General features: G+C 41.3%; 1 protein-coding gene and 1 long non-coding RNA gene across 3 annotated transcripts in view; one reads left to right on the plus strand and one right to left on the minus strand.

Annotated features, from left to right (window-relative positions):
• The window catches only part of LOC117807474 (neurocan core protein-like), a 90449-nt gene that overhangs the window by 59305 nt on the left and 7930 nt on the right, over nt 1-23214 (minus strand). The window contains exons 3-9 of the mRNA XM_034676790.1: nt 16962-17191; nt 16696-16864; nt 12866-13040; nt 10282-10409; nt 9179-9472; nt 7450-8304; nt 2793-3989 (exon numbers count right to left, since the gene is read on the minus strand). Of these exons, the coding sequence (XP_034532681.1) occupies nt 2793-3989; nt 7450-8304; nt 9179-9472; nt 10282-10409; nt 12866-13040; nt 16696-16864; nt 16962-17191 (3048 nt within the window). The remainder of the gene's footprint in view (nt 1-2792; nt 3990-7449; nt 8305-9178; nt 9473-10281; nt 10410-12865; nt 13041-16695; nt 16865-16961; nt 17192-23214) is intronic.
• Nucleotides 9168-11379, plus strand: LOC117807520. Of its 2 annotated transcripts, none has more exons than XR_004629986.1 (3): nt 9168-9510; nt 10179-10432; nt 11155-11379. It is a non-coding gene; the product is annotated as an uncharacterized LOC117807520 (long non-coding RNA). The 2 variants fall into 2 exon arrangements; XR_004629987.1 differs by having other exon boundaries at nt 10179-10356.

Genomic DNA, 23214 nt, shown 5'->3' on the forward strand with positions numbered 1-23214 from the left:
AGGTATAAAATCTGTGAATCAAGATCTAAGTAATTCAAAGAGTCAAATGAAATGCTTCCGCTTCCTGAGAGTGAAGGATTAAGACATACACTGTGGGTGTTTATAATGGTGCAATGTGGGATGGATTATCGAGGTTTACTCCTGAGTAATCTTGGCATGCTGGTGTTTCTCCACATATATTTCATTTTTTTGAGTGTGTCCACCCATCTGTGTGGGTTTAGCTGCAGGCCACAGTGATGGGGAATTGGAAAGCTGGATGTAGCATTATATACCAGAATCTTATCACTCTGATAAATGGCCAAATAGGACACGGAGAGGACTGAAGCTGTTCTGATAACAAACAATGACTTAAGACTGGAAAGAGGACAAAAGGAGAAGGAGAGGAGGAGGCAGAGAAGAGGGGATAAAAAAGGAGGAACAATGTATTCCAAGAAAGAGTTTGTGTAGATGGCTAGAAGGTGTTAAAATATTCTCTGATCATTGGTTAAAGAGGTTTATGTATTTCCATTAAGGAGTCACAAAGGACACATTAACCCCTCTCTTCCTCTCCCTCTACCCACTAATTCTTCCTCTCAAGATCTGTCCATCCTCCTGCCCTTTCCTTCCTTTCTGCCTCTGTCTCTCTGCTGTAATGAGAAGACAACCATAGCTGTAATTTTCTCTGGACTATAACTAATAACCTTGAAAGGTCACTCAGAGGGAGGGTCCCATTTCTTCTAATCATTCAACAAAAGAAGGGCCAATCCATTCAAATGTCACCACATCAGGAGAATGGATAAATGACAAAAAAGCCCCCCTTGTACCTGGAAAACAAATCCCTATGTGATAAACAGCAGGAGGATACTGTTATACTGTTATAATGTTATCTGGGAATAGCAAAGACCTGAAGATTGACACCTTGTTTTCCTCTCTTGCTGATGTCTGAATTGTCAAATTCAATGATAAGATCTCTGCCATGCTCATGCTGTAAATAGAAAATATCTCTTGACCAAATATGGTTGCTCTAGTTACAGTTATGAGACAAGAGTCAGTGTTGGTTTGTTTATGTACATATTTGGGGATGACCAAACAACAGAGGTGATTCAGTGCTGAATCTACCCCGACCAAGATCTTTGATCTGTTGGAGGTCAAATGGGCATGAATGGAAAGAAAAATTGGATATATGGATAGATGGATAGATAGATAGATAGATAGATAGATAGATAGATAGATAGATAGATAGATAGATAGATAGATAGATAGATAGATAGATAGATAGATAGATAGATAGATAGATAGATGTAGTTAGAGAGGAACACAGTACAAATGTCAAGGTAATTGAGGGAACATACTTGACTGTTAACAACATGTTCAGGAATGAGGTGTGAGTGAAAAGAAAGATGAGTTACTTATGAAACAAAGAGCAAAGTGAACAGCAGCAATAATGAAAATGTGAGAAAGATTCTGCAGTCAATTACGAGTCCATTCTTGTCATTAGTCTCCATTGATTTGTTGGGTCTCTGCCTCTCCCCAGTTCACCTAATAGCCCTCACTCTGACCTCCTAATTACCTCACTAAGACCTGGATGGTCTAACCTTGGCACACTTAAGTGCTGTCTGCAGCTGTTTGTCATACCAACATGAGAGGAAGGGAGAGGAAAGGAAGACAGGGCAAAAAGAGAACAAATTTAGATTAAGAATTCATGATGTATGGCAGAGTTGGAGATAGAGAGGTAATGTAGAATGACAAAACAAGAGACAGACAAAGTCAGTAGAGGTGTATCTATTTGAAGCAGTTTGAAGAGGACTCAGGTGGAGGGCATGTAGCCATGTTGCTGTCAGTGTATTTCAATATTGCTGTCAATTTTCATCCGTTTATTCAAGATTGGGTGGCTGGGGCAGCAGTCTAAGCAAATTGACCAAAACATCCCTCTACCCTGCAACATTTCTCAGCTCCTCCTGGGGGATCCTGAAGCGTCCCCAGGCCAGATGGGATGTATTATCCCTCCACGAGCTCTGGGTCTACCCCCGAGGCCTCCTCCCAGGCAGACAGACCCGGAATATCTCCAAAGGGAGGCATCCAGGATGCCCAAATCACCTCAACTTTCTCCTTTCGATGTGAAGAAGCAGTGGTTTTCCTTCGAGCTCCCTTCTGATGACCAGGCTCCTGACCCCCTCTGTAAGGCTGAGCACAGCCACTCTTAGGAGGAAACTTTTTTCGGACACTTGTATTCACAAAGTCATTTTTTCAGTCACTAGCCATAGCTCATGTCTATAGGTGAGGGTTGGCAAGATCGACTGGTAAACAGAAAGCTATCCTTCTGACTAAACTCCCTCTTCAACGCAAGGTACATCACCTGCATTACTGTTGACGCAGCACCAAGCCACCTGTCAATCTCACAATCCATTTTACCCTCACCTGTGAACAAGACTGGAGACACTTGAACTCCCTCACTTGGGGCAAAAACTTGCTCCCCACCCAGAGAAAGCAATCCACCGTTTCTTGGCAGAGAACCATGACCTTGGACTTAGAGGTGCCTACTCTCATCCCAGCCGCTTCACACTCAGCTGCAAACCAATGCCTTCTGGAGGTCCCAGCCTGAAGAAGCCAACAGAGCAACATCATCTGCAAAAAGCAAAGATGGAACTCTGAGACTTTCAAGCTGGAGACCGTCCTCCCCTGCTGCACCTTGAGATTATGTCAATGAAAACCACAAACAGAATTGTGACAAAGGGGCAATGCTGGTGAGCTGCATGTTTGATTAAATAATTGGTTAATTATTAGATAGTAAAAACATCAGAGAGTTTACATACCTGACCAAAAGGTCCAGTTGGGTACGAGAAATCCAAAGGGGTTTTTGGATTCTTTGCTGTCTTTCTCATCTGGTGTCACTGTAGCTCTGCTTTCGTCAGATTTTGTGCTTTTACCCTTGAAAGATGTCCACCCACTTCCAACCACAAAGGACTCAGTCACTGCAGACCTGGATTCCATTTCTGTCGCAGCAACAATGGAGTCTGAAGCAAGGGTTATCAACTGAATTATACCAGTGGATGTTTGAGGCCCTTCACTGGGTGCTGGAGTTGCTGAGAGCAAATCAAGAATGCTTTTCGTTTCCTGCTTCTCCTCTTGAACCCATGAAATGGAAATATATGGTATCCTGGTGTTGGGATTGTACAAGGAGTTTTCTGTGGTGGTTTCTGTGACAGTAGAATCTGTCTTCAGCTGCACTGTGGTCAGCTCAGAGGTTGTTAGCACTTCCATTAAGGCTCCAGGTGTAGTAGACACTGCTTTCTTTCTACTCATGCCTTTTTTGTGCTTCTTGAAAATAGGTGTGAAACCTGAATTTGAGCTACCCTCTCCTCTTCCTAAAGAAGCAGAGGAGAGGTTCTCTGTAGGTTGGCTGACATAGAGGATCTCTCCCCTGGCCTCCTCTGCTGTGCCAGCTTCCTGGGATCCCTCAGGTGGTGTGGTTGGTTGTTCCAACAGCTGCCAATAGGACAAAGTGGTGTGCTCTGCCACAGTCACAAGCTCAGGCTGGCTCTGGCTTGGTGAAGCCTCTGTTTTAGGACTCAGTTTGACCCTACTGCTGTCATAGTTGTTGACTTTAAATCCAAACTCAGTAGGGAAGTTGCTCTCTTCACCACTCCCCTCCATCTCCCTCTCCTCCCCTGATGTGGTCCTGACAGGTGATGGACTGTTAGCATCATCTCTGTCCGGATCCCTCTCCTGGCCTGAGTAGTATCCTGGACTGTCCTGTCGAAGGGAGGTGGGCAGTGTCATCACCTCGAGCGGCCCTGCTTTGGCTTCCATAGGCTCTCTGGTGGGGTAGTTGCCCACATAGCCCTTGTTTTCAGGAGGGCCTAGTTTGGAGCCATGTAATGACTCAATGGAGTGGAAGTAGCTGCTGTGGCTGGGATCAAAAGTTGAGGTTCCTCCGGGAGCTTGCGGTCTAGATATGTTGACATGTTCTCGCGGCAGTGATGTCGCATTGGGACTTGATGCAATGAATACTAAAGGGAACACAGAGACATAATAAATTGATTAAAATAATTTCATTTTGAGGGTGGGAGTGGATTTCATTTTATGGACATGAAATAAGCAATTAAACTCCAGTCTGGCTTACATGAGCCACAGATGACTTCTATAGAGAGCACAGTTTAAGATGATTATGCAAACATGAGCCTGGTAATATCAACAATGTGAGTCACCAGTTTGGATTTGAGTCATGTGTGGCCTACCATTGTATATATTTATGATTAAATAAGCCATAGCCAAACCAAGGTTTAGAGGAACAGAGTGTCAAACAACCTACAAGTTGTTGTATCAAAGTCCCTTAAAGTGTTTTTGAAGTATGTTGAAAGAGTACATGAGTACAAACTTTAGAACGCCATAAGTGAGGTTCACTTCATGTTTTATGTTTCTAAGCTGAAGAGAAATTGATATTATTGGTTGGCTGATGGAAGTTTAATGAAATATACAGGCAGCGAGTTTGAAGCTTTGGACTTCTTTTCCTACCAGTGGAGCTGATCAGTACAGCTATTAAAGTTTCTGAAGTGTATGGATGGCAACCAGCGTTTAGGACTCCCATAAACATATGTGTACATGTAAGCACACAGAGACACAAACACACACCACAGGGATGAAAGGATGTATTCAAAGTAATTTCACACTCTTTAGATTATTTTACCCCAAACAGCCTCCTTCAGCAACACACTCCAGTGGTGAGAGAAGCCATGTGGAAAAACACAGGAGCACTTGGGATATGATAAGCAAATTGCTTGCTTCGCATCAAGCTCCTATCTTAGACCTGTTTATTTAGATGAAGTGGTCCACTGCCTTATCAGCTTACAGCTTAAAACCAAACACTGTCTGCAGCATCAATTATTCATTCTGTGAGACTGATGGAAGCAGCGCAGTGGTGTTACTGAGAGGACCAGCTAGTGCTCATCGTCAATGCTTACTTGGCTGTGCTCAGTTCAGCTGATATGTCTGGTACAGTGATACAGCAGAGGGTGTGCACGGCAAAGCAAATAACCCAGATAGGGAGAACATAAACAAATAAGTGCATAAATAAAACATGAATATGGATTTTCATGGTTCAGACGGTCGCTCGTTTAACTGTGCTTAAGTGAGCTTTATGAGCCTGAGGTTCATTTCCATTTGAGCCGTGTCACCAGCCTAATTGTCCTATTAATAATACAAACTGCACATACTAGTGAGAATAATGAAACATTAATCTGGTTTGATCTGATATAAAATGAGACATGTAATTAACAAAAAGAGACATTGAAACAGATTTTATAGTGCCGTTTGGAACACACTTTAAATTCCTCTCTGATGATGTGACTCTGTTGGTGGGCAGCTTGGTGGAAACTTCACACTGGAATGCTACGAAACAAACTCCTAATAAACCCTGTTCAGATGATAATTGTGTGCCTCCACTGTTAGAGGTTCTGCTGTGTTAACTCCATTTTACTGAAGTAAGAGAGCAGAGAGAATTACTCAAGTCAGGCAGACATGATATTAAATTGTGAGTGGAGGCTGACGGCAGAGAGAGAGAGCTTCATCCCATCTACAGATATGGCATGTAATAAAAGAGACGGAGGGGAAGTTATTGCAAGGCTGTTTGAATCATGTCAGAAGCATCTACACTGTCAGTGCACAAACCTCTTAGTCTTATGTTATAAAATTCCAGCCTGTGAGTTAGAGGAGACTGGTGTGAAGAAGACAGAGTTTTTCTTGACAGATAGCTCAGCTTGAGTGTAGTTCATTCAAATTCAACATGCTGTTATTTGAGACTAATCACTACAAAATTCTAAAGTTGTGAAATGCTTAACAGTTTAGGTTATTTCTCTACATTCAGGCATCTTTATTACATTTTCAAAAAAGATTGAATCAGTTTCTCGTCTTTCTTTGATATCCTGTCTACAGTACAAAGCTCTGCACCCCCTTCTATCAAAGAGGCAACATGGCTCCTTTACTAACTAAGAAGTGTTGAGGTCCAAGGCATAGCCCGAGGTGTGCAGCAGCAGAGTTAATATAGTTTAGTGATGATAGTTTAAAAAAAATACCAGCTTTCAGCTTTCCATCACAGTAACACTTAAGAGTAATAATTCCCCACCCCTCTTTCTCCATCTACCCTCTTTCTTCCATTCTTCTTGTTCTACTCATTTACTATAGAGTTGCTTTCCCACTGTAGTGATCATGACCTCCTACTTTAAGAAACATGTGGTTTAATTGGCAGAGACCTACGTAGGTGGAGGGAATGGCAGATCAACCCAACCTCAACATTCATTAGATACTGCTGTGGATAATGTAAGGAGATTATAGCTTGAATTTTTATTTGTACCTTGCAGGTTGGCATCAGCTTTCAGCACATCAGTCAGTATTTATATTAATAATACCAGCAATTATGAGATGAGGAAAGCATCTCATCTTTATTGAATCTTTCCTCTGGCTGTCTGGGAGAGAAATCAGTCTTTCTTTGTTGCTCCTCGAGCTGATACCAAGGATGTGTTAATAGTGGTATTCATAGTGACATTAAACGTTTTTTTTTTTTTTTTTTACAAAGCTCTTTAGTTTTAGTATCTATCTATAAATTTCACTACCTTTCACTGCTAAGCTGACTTGATGCTAGTTACTAGATTCTGACTAATTTTCCTTTACAGTTGGTGCATTTCTCCTGTGTTTTTTTGCCTAACAACCTTCAAGATTTAAAACCGAGTAAGTGGTTTTGGGTTCATGTCACGTTACCTTCAAGAAGACAGCTGAAAAGGGTGAATGCTGACCTTATCTATCCTATGGTGTGTTGTAGTGTACTGCAGCATTCCTGAGGGTAATTCACTCTGCTGTGGATGTTACCTGTCTGACAGAGCCTTCAGGTTCTTCTGCCCAGTGCACACTAACAATGGACCCCTGCATGTGACTCGCCTTTTCAAACTCTTCTTTAATTCTGTGTGTTTGAAGATAGATTTTTTTAACCCTGTCTGGTTACTTTTAGTTTTATCACTTATTTCATTTATGTTGATTTGATTTCTTTTTCCAGTTCAATACTCACTTTGACTCGTTTTAAAGCCATTATTTGGAATGCAGCTTTACTTTGTTTTAAAAAAAGAATACAAACTGTGTGTTTGCAAACACTCACTTTACAATAAAATTCATGTTTGTGGTTGTCTCTTTTGTTTGTTTACAATTACTGTTTAATTTAATGTATTCTGATACTTCAAATTGTCCCGATGAGGAATACATAATGTTCTAAACAAGGGAAAGGACAAGAGATTGGAAAAGAGAAGTGCTGTTCATGATGCATGACACAAGCTGTATATTTACCAGTGACATTTAAATGTACCATGCCTCTCTCTGATACATAACTAGTAGTGTCTGTTTTCATTTTCCTCTCAGTGATAGTATTAAAGGTTGAACTTAAATCTGTACACACACAAACACAAACAGTCAGTGTGGAGCTCATACCGTCCACAGTGGATGGGGGGTTGTCAGCAGAGCTGCTGGAGGCTCGTTCTCCTGGATGAGTGGTGGTGTCACTTTGCTCTGTGAGTTGGACTGCAGGCACTAATGGGATCAATGGCATCAGCTCTTTCTCCTGCTCAGACAGACCGTCCTCTGGACTTTGTAGTCCACTGGTAGCAGCCCTGAAGGAAAAACTGCCACTCCTGTGCTCCATGATGGCATTGTCCAAGGTTCCCTTGTTTCCACTGGGTTTTGGTTCACTCTGGTTTCTGCTGGGTGTTTCTCCCTGTGTCTGGTTTCCTTCCTCTGTTTCCTCAAGCTCTGGAGATCCCTTTTCTGTGTCCTCCATCCTCTCACCTCTTCTCCAATTCCTAAAGGGCTTCATCAGAGAGCTCACAAACTCAGCCAACACACTGTCACTCGTCTGAGCCTGGGGAGTGGAAGAAGCTATGGAGGGTAATGTAGGGATGTCAGATGATCCAAAATGGCCATTCTCTTCTTGTTCAATAGCAGAACCTCTATGACTCCTTGTCCCTCCCAAAGTGTTGCCACTCTTTTGGCCATCAGATTCCTCTTGGCTGGGCTGGTTGCTCCTGCTTTGCTGCTTTTCATTCCAGCCTTCCTCTGAATTCGAGTGGATGACTTCGTGCTCTTCAGAGATCTCAGAGGAGTTGTAGATTCCAGCACTGGAGTTGATTTCTGCATTATCCAGGTCAATGAGACTGGTCCCTGTAGAAGTCATGGAGGAAGGGGCTCTGTGCTGGGCTTCAGTGATAGAGGAGATGGCCTCTGCTGCTGGGTTGGCATTCTGGTTCAAAGTCTGGGATTCTGCAGCCTGGACCCCTGCAGGTTGGTGGGCTGCAGCACACAAGAGAATAATTTCACTAAAGGGAATACCACTGTTTTTCACCTGACCTGCCTTTCTACGGTACACAGCACAGCACTGAAGCTCACTTTACATCCCTCCTTATATTGGATTAAAACTGCTATTGCTTATCAGACAGAGCCAGATTCAGAGCATGCTGTAATTTGTTCAAATGAAAACGATTATCACATGTTGGTTTGATTCATCCATTAATTTAAATGATGTCTGCTATAGCATATTAATGAGGCATTGAGGACAATATTATTCCCATGAACAAAATGTATTATTAACCTCAACATATAACAGATTTATTCAACTTGTAAATGGATTTGATATCATTGTGTGTTCTCCTCTCTAACAATGAAGAGGTTCATCTATCAGCCTTTTGTCTTGACAAATGGACTGCTGCTCTGCTCTCATGCTTCTGATTTCAAGGATTCAAGGATGCTTTACACCAAAGATAATTTGATGAGCTGACAATTAAAAAGATTAATGTATTACTCATTTTCTGTTTCTGTTGAAATAGTTAAAATAAATAATAATGATTTTCAAAAAGCAGTAGGTAATCTGCCACTAGCCGTCAGAAAACAAGATAAGCTCTGAATACTCTGACTCTCACTTCATAGTTCACTTTCTTTTCTCGTTCTGTTTCTCTCGTTCGGTCTCACTCTCTCATCCATGTCGTGAACATACAAGCCCTTCAATTCAATCAAGGGACACAAACGTCAAGCCATCTCTCTGTAACTACTTCAGGTGTGACACAAACATGTCATGCTAATTAATAACCAGAATGGAAAGCAAATCTCCAGAGCCCTCAATGTTTCCATGGCAACTATCACCGTGATTGTGTCTGTAGTTGATCAGTACCTGTGTAGCAGTAGGCGTCAAACAGCGCTGTAGTGTCAGGGAAGCCAGTACGGTTGGGGTTGTTGTAAACGGTCCTCACCCCGGGCTCGTCTCCTCCACAGTTCTTCCGTGGGACATTGATAGGGTAGCGGACGCTGCCGTCAGCCAGCCAGCCCGGATCACATTGGTCTAGACCGGCCTGCCAGGCCATGTAGAGCTGCCCCACTGTGGCCAGCTGGGATCCCAGTGAATGGCAGTGGGTGGAGGCTGTGGCAAGACTCAACTTCTCCTGAACTGCAGAGTGGAAGACTTCACCTGGAGGGAGAGGAGGAAGAAGGAGACAAAGAGCTCAGGTTCCTGTGTTAGCATCGCATGGTTACAATCACAAAGGCACATTAGGCCTAGTTTTAGGTTTTTGATTGGTTTTACAAAATAAGTGAGGTGGTACTTTTGTGATTTTGTTTACTTTAAAAGTTTAAGTTCTTTCTAACTCCCTTTCTCTCTTTTCTCAACTTTGTCAAAGCATGAAGAAACGGAAAAGCAGTGGGATTAAAGAAGTCTTGCAAGCAATGCTGGGATATTTGCATAACATAAGAGTGAACAGACTGTAAAAGACAGTTCTTTGAATTCAAAATAGGTGCAAGCAGAAGTCTAAGTGAAAGACGAGCATACCAACAGCAAAAAAAAAAAAAAGGAAAGAAAGTAAGACCTGAAGAAAGGTGGGATGGGTACGGGTAAAATAAAGTGATGAAAAAAAAATATGGGCCAGCCAAAGAAAGTTAAAGAGGACAACTATGAGTGAGAAGAACATTCTTTATGATTGAAAATCCACCAGCAGTTCAGTGTGTTTTGCAAAACTATGAGCAGCAGGAACAGATACTGGAATTAAGAGTTGAAAACAAATGAATATATTGACAATAAGGAGGTCAGACTATGACAAAGTATGATGTTTATTTCTCCTTCTCAGTACTAAAAATGTCCCCTTACTCCCTATATGTTATTTTCCTTTCTGTGCTTACAGAGTATCAAAGCCTGGTCACAGGATTACAGCGCTGCACACCCTCAGCTAAGTGAACCCATCCATGAATAAACCCAAATTCATGGCTGAAGCTCCTGACTCCTACCTTGAAGCTGCTTAGCAAAGCAGTAGACATCAAACAGCTCATCAGGGGACCTGTTCCCGTAATTACGGACACCAGGTGAGTCCTCCTGATCGCCATAGCAACCTGGCCGGGGTGACTGGATGGGATACCTGCACAAAAAGTCAACCAGAAAGTGAGACACTCTCTTATAATCTCTTTGAGTGAATGCAAAGACTTTCAGTATACATGAATATCTTTCTGACTGAGATTCAGCAGATATAGAGTTACGTTTGGATTCATACACCATCAAAGCTCAAGAACTATAATGAAAATTACTTAAAGTTTTACTAAATTCAACTTTTTTGAAACAAGTTAATAACCTCATTACAAGATTTTCAGAAACTCTTCAAGGAGAGAGAGGGGGGAGGAAAGAGGAGGGAAGTCAGAGGTTAAAGAATCAGGGATTTGGTCTGCGAAAACAACGACCCAGGCTCAAACTAAGCAATTATTCCCCAAAGCCATTGATTCCAGCAGCCTTGTTGGCATAGGCAAAGAGGCTGATCAAAAGCTAATGCCTGAATACAGGGACTCAAGAAGCACTGAGGAACAAAACAACAAACAAAGGCATAAAAGCTGGCCTTAACTGATGAAGTGTCAAAGTGCTTTTTGCCAGAAAGATGAGAAAAGTTCTGCTAAACTCAGTCCATTTACCAATTTACCCTCACACATCAATCATACGTACGGGAGAAAACATGCCTGCACACAACCAAAAACCATCAGTCTTAATTCTTAAACAGCAGCCTGTTTTCATCACAGCATAACAAGAAAACCAAATCTTCTAAATCTTTATCTCAGCCTCTTTATCTCTGCTCAGCGGCTGATAAAGCAGCGGCTGATGTCTGTATTTTTTCCAAGGTATTAATTGGACTCTTCCCTCCTGGCTGATGTGCAGTCTGAGATTTTCTGATTCTGGACCAATTAGAGGAATCCCAAGTGAAAAACAACAGAGTGTAGGGCGGAAGGAGAGGAGGAAAAATGGAGGAACAGCGTGCTGCCTGGGGTTGTGAAAACTGTCAGAAGGAACGTTTAATCTGCTTTGGTACAGGAGCAACAGTGATTAGAAATTAAAATGTAGATATGCAAAACACTGCTGAGAGACAAGCTCTGACTCGTGGTGTTATAAGAAACTTTGTGGAAGATGTCATACTGAAACACAGGCAGCAGCCTGACAGACAGCTCAGAGGGCAGCAGTTATAAACTCCCTGTAAGTGTGCAAACAAGCAATTAGGCCCAATTATATATATACACTACAAAGATCAAAAAAACTTTCTCTCTGCCATATCAAGCTCACCAAGTTTAACTGTTTCAAACATATTTTTAGCAGCAGTGTGCATTTATTTTTGTAACAATGCTTGGTCAAAATTGTCATTTGTAATGTCAAGGAGAACAACACTTCAGATTTAAGGAAAACCAGTGAACTTAGTGGGTAGAGTCCCTGCTCTGGCAGTCACATACTGAAGTGTCCTTGGGCAAGACACTGAACCCAAAATTGCTACCGCTGTTGTTCAGAGGTGTGAATGTGTATGAGTGAGATGAGCTACTACTGATGGTCCCTTACTATAGCAGCCTCTGCCATCAGTGCGCTTTGAGAAGTCAGAAAGACTAGAAAAACGCTATACAAGTTAAAGTCCATTACCATTATTCCATCAGTGCACTGAGGAAGAAACAGAGTGGGATTGTTTGGCAAGTCATCCACTTACTTAATTATTGTTTACAACACTGAAACAAAAGCCTCCCTATTACAAAAAAATACGAAGCAGAACAATGAAATTCACGTGATCTATTTGATCTATCTTTTTCTAAATTGATTTGCATATTAAGATTCCATTTCATTTTGTATTTCATGAAAATATATGTTTTCCATCCATTGGGAGCTGCTTACTTTGTGTGTAGGCTGTGACAGGTTAAGTTGTGTCTATAAGAGAGAGTAGAAAATGTTGCACATTTGCTCTTTAAAGAAAAACTTTTGCAATATCCCTCTCATCTCTCTAATATTTAAATGCACAAAATGCATCCATCTATCATCTTTACTTTGTGTCCCACTCTGGGTCGCTAAAAGTCTATCCAGCTGTCAGTGGGCTTGAGGCGGGGTACACTCTGTACAGGGCTGACATGTAGAGACAGACAACCATTAACTCACACACTCACACCTACAGGCAATTTAGACCAATCAACCTAGTGAACATGTTTTTGGACTGTGGGACGAAGCCAGAGTGCCGGAGAAAACCCACACATGCACAGTGAAAACATGCTACCTCCACATAGAAAGGAATCTGCCTCACTAGCCTGCCTTTGAGGCATCACTGTGCAGTGGTATAATGCAATATATAAATTGCATTAAAATGTATAATGCAATCATAATGCAATGTTCCTCAAAACAGTACAAAATTAATAAATAACTATGTATTGCTATACATTAAAAGAAAGACCTGAAATAAACCACACAATCTGTGCTATATTCTGCAAATGAAAGGCCTGAATATTATTCCTCTCTAGAAATCAATGGTTAGCTATTGCACCCAGATGATCTGATCAGAGTAACCCAATACAAATTTAAAATCCTCACCGTGCAGTCTGGTCAGAAAGCCAGCCAGCATCACAGTTTTCATATCCATCAGCAAAGGCAGCCCGCAGCTGGTCTGAAGTTGCGATGACAGCTGAGTTCTCCACACACACCCTCTTGGCATCAGTGAAGGACAGAGCGTAGCGGTCATGAGGGGCTCTGTAGTGAAACACCACACCTGCAACACAGAGATACAAAGAGATACAGAGTATGATAGCAAGAAAGAGGACACTTTAGAAACTCATCACATGAATTTATGACCTGCAACGTCTGGGTCACAGAAACATTCATAAACTGGAACCTTGAACTGTTACAGCATGAGCATGTGCACACTCAGGGATAATAAACACAAAGCACTCTTGATATCCTCAACATCTGTGCTAGAGGAAACAACATCCAGGTTCAGCGCCCTGAGTATGTGAGTCTCTCCAACCTCTGCTTGTCATTCACAAAGTGCTGCTCCCCTGAGGAGCATCCAGAAATATGAAAGACGGTTGACGTCTGGCTACCAGCACGGCTCCTTGATCTTGCCTGGCTTTGTCTGAGAGAGTGACAGAGCTCTCAGCGAGATAGAGGCCAGGCTGTTTCTTAGTTTCCATCATTTCTGCTTTAAGGCAGTGGAGTGTTCTCAAAACAGAAGTGCCCAGTGGCTAATGTGATCTCTGAAGGGAGAAATGAGGACCTGTCAGGATCATAGACATAGTGCTAATTAACATGAGGGTTGAGAGCCAAATACCTCATCTTTCTATTCTTCTCTCTACATGTTTACGTCCCCAGGGAGGAAAACAGGGAATCACCAGATCTGGCCTATGGTTAATGACTGTATGATGCCCTCATTATAACACTGTAGCACAGTCCATGAAAGAAAAGTTTGTTCAATAACATGTGGCAAATGTTTGATTTGTCAAACTGGAATTGAAATTTCATCACATTTGTGAACAAAAGTATAACATGAATGATGTATACTGTATATTTCTTTAAATAAGTAATGAAATCCCTTCAGACAGATTTGTGGAAACACTCACTTTTCAGAAGGCATATGACTAACATCATAGGAAAAAGTGTTATTAACTCCTTGTACAACATTGTTTTTGTAGATGATGTACAATTGTGCCACCTGCTTCATGAAATATTTGGGAGGAGTTTAGCCTCAAAGATTTTTTTGTAGTTTTAGCAGTGATTCCTAGTAAATGTTAAGTTTTGTTCATGTAATTTAAACAGAGATAAGTGACCTGAGAATGTCCTGAAATACTAGACAGAACATTATTGTTTGTTATAATCAGCTTTTGTTCATACTACACTGACTCTTTAAAAGTACCCTGAGTTTATGAAAACCCACGCACCATGTTGCACTTATCCATTGTTCTCTCATCAGGTAACAACAAGCAGCCACATCACAGGACTAACAAAAACATACACATACAATCAAAGCCACTATGTTCTTATTGGTGACACAACCAGCTGACCTGACAACATCTGTAAAGACAGAACAAACTGGAGACAAAATAAGGTGAGACAAAGACTGAGGCAGCAGGGGAGAAATTAAGAGAGAGATCGGAGGAGAGGGAATCGCTCTTTGAGAAGAGCAGTGTGGATTAATATGATATAGATAAGCAGCATCAATACCTGCAAATTAATACATTAAACACTCAGTAGAGTTAGTGTGGGGATGGCTGTGGTCTGCCGTGTAGAGTGACTGCCAATTAAAACTAAGCCCTGGAGATGGTTACTCCTCGACATCTATGTAATTGGTTTCTCTCAGAAGTAGTGTTTCTTCATGGCCCGCTAATGGATTAGACCAGAAGGGGAGGACACGGTCTTCCATGACTTCTGTTGGAAGTCTTGCCTCATAAATGTTAACTTTTTGTTGAGGAAATAGGAGGTGCTCTAGTGTAATAAAATAATATAGAATTATTGTTAAAACACTTAAATCAAAGAGACATGGGGCCTGATTCACAAAAGGGTGGCACAATTTTTGCACTTATTTGGAGATTCAATATTGTTGGAGGTTTGGTGTCAGATCTGTATAAGGACATAAGCTGGGGCATTCAGGCATTGTGCAGCTGTTACCATTGTGTAACTGTATGAGGTTATGAGAGTTAGAAGTGTTAGAACTTCTCAGAAGTTCTTAAGTAGTGCTGGGTCACTCCGACCTGGAACATAACATGTGTTGGGGGTAGATAAACACCTTTTGAGGAGGTGTTTCCGCTCTTGAGGAATATTAATCAGTGTTGTCAATGGACCAGGACCTTGCCTAAAACGGACCAGGATTTTGCCAAATATTGACCTGGTGTTCACAGAGAACATCACGTAACCATGATTGTGGGACGCTGTTGTGAAATGTATAAAAGCTGAGTGTGAGCTATTATTAAACAAGCCTCAGACCATCAGGCCAGACTCTGTCATTTTGTTCGAGAATATTCTACAACACACCCACCCGTGCATATGAGCACAGCAGGTCCCATCTAATTCACAAAACACATGCAAAGAGTTAACTGCAACACAAATGGTGCTGCAGAGCAAAAAGCTTCTCTGTGCACTGGGGTGGTTTGCATCCATTTAAATGAGCCATTCTGCCTTCATTTGGGGCAAAACTGTCCCCTTTCTATGCAAATGAGCCATTATGTCTTCATTTGGGGCAAAACTGTCCCCTTTCTATGCAAATTAGCCTCATTGCAAAAAACCCAGTAACCATCAACATCTATGTCACAAACACTGGTGCCAATTGCCAGTTTTAGATAATGTTTTACTGAATACTGAGAGTCAGTGCTATGTGCTGCAGTATCTGTGAGGGTTTTCATGCTTTTCAGTGATAGTGAAAATATTTCCACTTCTGGATCAATCAAAAAGTAAGATATCTGCACAAAAAGTCTGTCAGTATAGCTTTGACTGTAACTTTTATGATAATCAGGGGTTAAATCAATTTGAGTTACTTCTGTGAAAGAGACACAGCCCATACGTGCAATGCTCTTTGCTATCTTGGTCAAGGAACTAAGATGGATATAAACCACAAAGTTTCTGTCACGTCTGACATAAATTGACTCTACAGTAATCTGGTAAGAAGTGTCCCTTATCTAATCAACATAACATCTATATGTGGAGATTTGAACACTGGATGAGAGCACACAGTGCAGCTTTGTGCGGCAAAAAGTGGATATGATAAAGGCTCATCACCACAATTAGACACAAAACAAGAGCAAACTGCACACAGCTGCAAAACTTTGTGAGGATAATTTTATGTGAAATGGACTCCAAGACCCAGCAGATAGTGGAGATAAATTATATGCAGTTCTTGGTGCGTGGACACATCTATTCTCAGTGAACTCCCAACATAATGTCTTGTTTGGACATGCAAACATACTGTACATGCCATGACACACATATGCATACTTTCATATTAAATCTAGTGGCAGCAATAGTATCAAGCTTTGATAGGGTAGGAGTGGGCTCCAAGAGCTGATGCTGACACACCACTATGAGCTTGTGCAGAGTAGATAATACACCGTGTGATTCCCTGTGGTCATTATAATTATAGCTCATTATTAAAATTACTGAGTGACCTGGAAAATAATTTGATGAGAGCTCTTCCTCCAGGTGGTCTGATACTTCCACAAATATGAGTGTCCTGGATACTGTGATTTAGAAAATGGTCTGCCACTTTAGTAAAGCATCAAGAGCCAAACAAAGAACTGTTTGACAACGGTACACTCTGTGGGGTAATACCTGATGGGGACTATGAGTGTTTCACAGCTGTACTCTGACATGGAAACAGGTTCATGATTGGGGGAGCTGTACACAGTCAAAGATTAAAAATATGGAAGAAATCTAAATACCTGTGACCTCCAGGGGAACCGTATCCTGCTCATCATTGATTCCCACCACAACCTCACAGCGGTACAGACCAGAGTCACTGGATCGTAGTCCTGACAGAGCAAGACTGGCATTATAACGGTTCTCATTGTAACCAGGCAACGTTACTCGACCCTGGAAGGCCTTCTTCACCTACAGGAGGAACAAAGGGAGAAATAATGCTTTAACAGCAGTGAGTCATTCATATGTCCAAACATTTCAGGATGGTCCTCCTCAGACTGGATCCTACCTTGACCACATTGTCTTTGGCCACCAGGACTGACTGTTCCTTCTGTAGACCATCAGAGCCTCTCTGGCCCCACACCTTGGTCCACTTGACCCTGGGTGGCTCATGGGATGAACTGACACCAGGGCGGAGGGTGAAGAGGCAGGGGAGGAGAACAGTTTTGGACAGCTCTTCACTAATGGTCTGATGGGTAACCTTCCTCATATTCACCACAGCGTCTGCTTTAGTTAAGCCTGATAAGAGAAGAGAGGAGAGTAGAGAAGAAAGGTAATCAGTGTGAACTCCTGAATTAAGCCACAGGACGTTATTTTCTATTACAACAGATTAGATGTGAGTGAATGCTTCTTACAGACGAAACATGCTTTCCTTCCCTGTTTTTTTGTTCCATCAGATCATTCTTGGAGTTTATTAAAAGGAAAGGACAGAGGCTCATTGCCTCTCTCTGATTATTGGTAATTGATCCAACAAACCATTACTGTGCAACCTGAACAGTGGGAGGCAGGCAGGGAAGATATCAAAAGTCCTTTCATAAGCCATACATCACACCTCATTTGGTCAATATAAACCACCCCTTTGCTGCCTGAAGCTCCACCACCACCAACATGATGCAAATATTTCATAAACAGCTGATGCCAGAGGGAGACAGGAATTCTGGGTATGCTTCCAATCCAATCAAATCCACTTATTTATATAGCACATTTAAAAAAAACAATCATGTTTTGCAAAGTGCTGCACAGTGAGGTAAAGTAAGTTAAAACACACAGAACATAATGGAGTCTCTCAGAAAATAAAATAATATAAAATAAAAGAATCATGATAAAACAAATAAAACACTTTAAAAAGAAATAATACAAAGAAATAAATAGAATAAAACCACTGCAAGAGCAGATAAAAATCCAATAACAGAACAGACAGAGACAGAATGCTTATTGAATAAAAAAATAATGCATTGGTCAACATCTGTAAACAGTCCAGGCATCTGCATCATTAAATATTTGGAAAGAGTCTTGCCTTCAAGATTGTTTGTAGCTTCTAATTGAACAAGTTTGATTGATAAGAATATTACTTTCAATAAAACAGGAGATGACAGAGAGATAGATTATTATAAGGAGAGTTCAAGTACCAGCCATTGTGCTGTGCAAAATTCTACGGTGTTCTGCTTGTTATTGTATTATTACATAAAGCATAGTTCACATAACTATACAATCATGTCATACATTTATAACATACTTTAATCCTGTTTCATCTTGCCTAAACATATGGAAGAGGTTCATTTACACTACAGAGGAAAATGCTAAATCCACTCTTACAGAACAGTTGTACAGGTTGTTATGTGGAAGCTCTCCTCTGAGGGGAACAGTGCATGAATGAGGTTTAGGTTTACGGTGAACTCTTGTTTTGATTGGACGCCTGTAAAATGTTAAATATAAAAGCAGCAGCTTCTGTTTTTAATTTAAGGACAAAACTGTTGAAAATGTTTCTCCAGCTGTCGCAGGGACCTCACCGTGCTAGCTGCTGAACCTCTCCTCTATTCTGTATGCTCTGTCATTTTCCCCCCATCTTCTGTCACTCACTTTTTGTCCTTTTCCCTCACTTCAGTACGACCACCTGCCAGCTTTCAGATTACAACCACAGTGCTTCAGCTCCCTGACTACTTTTCTATCTAGGAAAGTTATTTTGTATGATTTATCTACAGCCCAGCTTTCAGTAGTCAAACACAAAAAGGAACAAGTCAGCAGTGAGGACATAACGTGCCTGTCAGCAGAGAAAAGAATAAGTTTGACTCACTGGATGATAAACAGGCATTGCTTTTGCAGCACAATCCTTTTGTCCAGTTGTTAAAGAAAACGAGTGTATCAATAGAAACACTTTGAACCTGCGGAGTACTCATCAACAGACAGCAAACACTCCAGGACTGACCTACTAGTTACACATTTCTTCTAAAGCCTATTTTGTGTTTATGTTTTAAGTGTTGTTACAATATGACTGAGCCATGCTAGCTGTTTCCCCTGTTTGTTTCCAATGCTAGGCAAAGCTAAACAACTGCTTACTGTAGCTTTGTATGTACATATAAAAACATGAAAGTATTCTAAGTCATTTAAAATATGAAATACTACTATTAATATATATGTATATACTGTTAAATAATTGCACTCTGTTGAGATAATTGAGTTGAATCCTATTCTCTACCTATTCCCTCTTCTATGTAAGGGATAATGCATTGCTTTTGGGTCTGGTCTCGCCCTGAAGATATTTTATTTTGCATAATAACCCGCTCATTATGCATTATTTCACTTACTGATACCAATTAAAGATTCAACAAGCTGACAATAAGTACATTGATTTGGAGATGATTTCATTGATTTAAAAAATACATATCTGTGGGCGCAACTGGCCTAGCAGTCTAAGATTGCCCCATATACAGAGGCTTTAGTCCTCATCGCAGAGGTCGCTGATTCAACTCCCGGCCACGATCATCACTGCGTGTCTCCCCCCACTCTCTGCTCCCCATTTGTCCTGTCTCTCTGTCCTATCAATAAAGAGGAAAATACACTACTGCTAAAATAAATATAACAATAAACATTTTTTGAAAAAAAGTCCCTCATTCAACTGTTCAACAGCAACAATAATTTTATCAGACAACTTGCATATCAATTTAACATTGGATTTAACATTTCTGATGGATCTATAGACTCAACTTTTGCCTGCTTTAGTGTAATAAATCACATTACACTTAACATTTTCATTCAGGGTAAAGTCAAAACACTATTTGTATTCTGTTAATATAACAGGTGCAAAAAATAACAGTCCTGTAACACCTCCAAAGCTCATACTGTTTGCAGTTTGTGGTTGCTTTGTGTCTGTTTTCTTCAATTTGGTTGACGTCTCTATCACTCAGCTTCTTGTTAGCTTTTCTTTCTCTCTTCTTTGTTTTGCTGTTGACTGGTCAGCCATAAACCACAAATCTATTTCGTTTAAGTAGTAGTACAATACGTCAATGTAGTTTGTCAGAGATATCAGAAAACAAATTTTTTGCCACATTGTCAAAAGGAAGAGATGATATCTTTAACTCTATAAGTGAGGCAGACTCTGCCCATGGATTTATGTGATATGACCTGTGTGAAAAGGTTGTCCCATGCATTGCTCTTAGTGTTCTATAATGAATTACCATTGTTATGGGGTTTTGATCAATCATAATCAAGTATTTAACACAGCTGGGTGATTAGTAAGAGAGCTGGGTAATAATGGTATTTTGTAGAAATTGAATCCCTCATCATGAAGGTTTTCTAAGTATCTCAGTGTCTGCAGTTTCAATAAAAAAGCTGTCTCAATCCAAAATACGTGGTCTACCGTAGGCAGTGCAGTATTGTGCTGCGCAGCAGCAGAAGGTGTCAAGGAAATTTGATTAGCTTTTTATATTTGTTGACTTCATAGCAGCAGCAATATTCTTTCTCTCACACAGGTAGATAAAAAACAGATGAAGGGAAAAAGAGAAGAAACAGGAATAATGCCATCAAAACCAAAACCCAGCGTGGCACTGAGAGGGGATTGAGAAAGCAGGCTAGAGAAAATACAGAAATGAAAAAAGGAAGGGGAAAAAAAAAGGAAGGTACTGTACGTGTGACGGGGAAATTGGAGTGATGTGATGTGGAAAAGCCTCAAAGAGCATGTGATGGGAAAGACGAGATGCACTTTTGTGATTCAGCAGGATGTGTGTACAGACTGACACAGTGACACATTGATGCCCAGCCCCCCTTCTCTCTCTCTAAGAACACATCCTTCATGAGAGTCTAGAGAGTCTATCACTCTCTTTGCTTTTCCCCCTTCGAGGATGTGGCACTCTTTGTTTACTGCACAATCACACATGTGCCTTCAGATACACATACCTAGAGTGAAGTCACATAACGTTGATCCCAGAAGACAATCAAAGCACAATTTCTAAGCCACATTTCCAAAAGCTTGCCAAGAACACAAACAAACAAATCTAGTCTGCTGCTTAGAGGCATCAATAAAGCTTAATCTGCCAAACAGCTTCTCAACAATTTCCATCAAGAAAAGCACCATTTGGGTAGCAATGTGCACATCTGAATCATATTTCATCAACTCCATTTGAAGCATTTAATGTCATTATGAGAGAGACCAAATGAGAATAAAGTATGCCCTGTGGAAGTATTGTAAACTAGTGTGTAACTAAGTGTACTCAGTGCCATTGCTTTATCAAAACTGCTTTTCAATTGAAGTTTTATCAAAGCAGGTCCCCAAGCAGATTGTCTTTTTGTTTTGACAGCTACATACTTTATATGTTTTATATGCTTTGTCACTCTTTTCTAGGCTAACATGGCTTGTGTGATAGAGAAGAGGAAATACTGAAGCTGGATGTCAATACAAAGAAAGCAAAAGTGCCAAAAAGGAGCTCAGTGAAAAACCTCCATTGGAAAGCACAAATGAATGAGGTCCAAGCCGTTATAGTGCAACTTTAAATGTCAACAGGTGATCTTATAGCCTCCTCTGTCTTCGTCTGTCTTTGTAAATGTCAAGAAGGGCAAAGTGTGAGAGGACACCCCCTCCTTTCCCTCATGAAACAGTTTGCAGATAGAGCTCAGATTTTCTTATTTCCTTTCTGCTGGTTTACTGTGGCATCTGCATGATTATCACTGCTGGTTCTCTGTCTTTGCTTTACTCTCAAATGATTAAACACAGTCAGAGAGGCTTTATGTAGCCCCACAAAGCTGCACACAGATACAGGGTTGGCTGTGGTGACATTTTTACTGTAATAGGAAAGCAACTAAAAACATCCTTCTTTGCTCTCTCTCTCTCTCTCTCTCTCTCTCTCTCTCTCTCTCTCTCTCTCTCTCTCTCTCTCTCTCTCTCTCTCTCTCTCTCTCTCTCTCTCTCTGCATCCCTCTAAATTTGTCTCTCTTTCTTTAAGATGCATCAGCAGTGGGTTTTCAAATGATAAAGGCCCCTTTGTCTTCAATTTTCCCACATCAAAGGCATCAGCCTGACACTCAAGAGCCGCTGGGACTGATTGTGTGTATCCTCCCTGTTGATGCCATGACACATCAGATTGTTGTGTGTGTTTGTTTGTGCACAAATGTGTTAAGGTCATGGATCATGACAGATGGAGTATCTGACAGTGACCTGACAGTTTCAGCTGATCACTGTGTCAAGGAATGACAGCTGCTACGGTACAAACAGCTGGACTGCAGACGGCTTGGATCAGAATGCCTTTGTGGTTCTTTGTTAATCTGGGCCATCATGGATGTAATTCAGTGCATAGGAACAGTCAATGGGAGGATTCTAAAATGACTTAATGGTAAAGTGCTCCCTTTCATCAAATTTCCGTACCACGGGTGCAGACTTAGCCTAATGGTTAAGTTGTGCGCCCATGTAGCGGGCGGCCCGGGTTTGAATGCAGCCTGTGGCCTCCTTCCTGCATGTCATTCCCCCACTCTTTCCCAGTTTCCGACACTACCCACTGTCCTCTCCTCTATAAATAAAGATGTAAAGTCCCCCAAAAAACAACAAACAAACAAACAAACAAACAAAAATACCCGTACCACCACCGGCCTTTGTCCGAGTCTTATGGTGCTTTCATCAAGAACTCTATTTTCCCAGGACAGTACTTGGTGAATTTGTCATTTTCAGTGGTGCTGTATAGAAGAGTTTCAGAAGCATGACCACACCTCAACCACACCTCTTCCGGGTCTCTTATGAATTCAAACCTATCCCTCTCCTCCCCTTCGTTCTCTGATTCTGCACCCCGCCCTCCCTCCCTCCCTCTTAAATGGGGGCTCGTTATGCCTGGGAGCTACAGCGGATCCCCTCAAGCTTCCCCAAACCAGTAACGGCAAGAAGTTTAACATCAAATTCAGAATCACTATTCCAGTTAAATCAATAAATCACTGTCAAATTACTTCCTGTTGATGGTGTGGTCCTTACTCGTGATACTGCATTTACGGCACCAAGGCAATGTGGTGGCAGCATGGAGTCCAGTGCAGCTGAAAGAGCACTGCCAAAGCTACTAGCAAAAGAAAAGCAAACGTTTTCCACAGAGAGTGTCTGGTTTATATGCTTCAGGTAAGGGCATCCCTTCTGACAGTTGTGGCTGATAATTAAAATGTAGTACCCTGATCCCGAATGCACGTTCAACCTGCAAAGGGATCGTTTATACAAGACAGCTGTCAACATTTATTTATGTTGACAGAGACTCCAGACTGCAGTTGATTCCATATCCCGATAGACCCTATAGTTA

Source organism: Notolabrus celidotus, chromosome 2 (assembly GCF_009762535.1).
Source record: "Notolabrus celidotus isolate fNotCel1 chromosome 2, fNotCel1.pri, whole genome shotgun sequence".
NCBI lineage: Eukaryota > Metazoa > Chordata > Actinopteri > Labriformes > Labridae > Notolabrus > Notolabrus celidotus.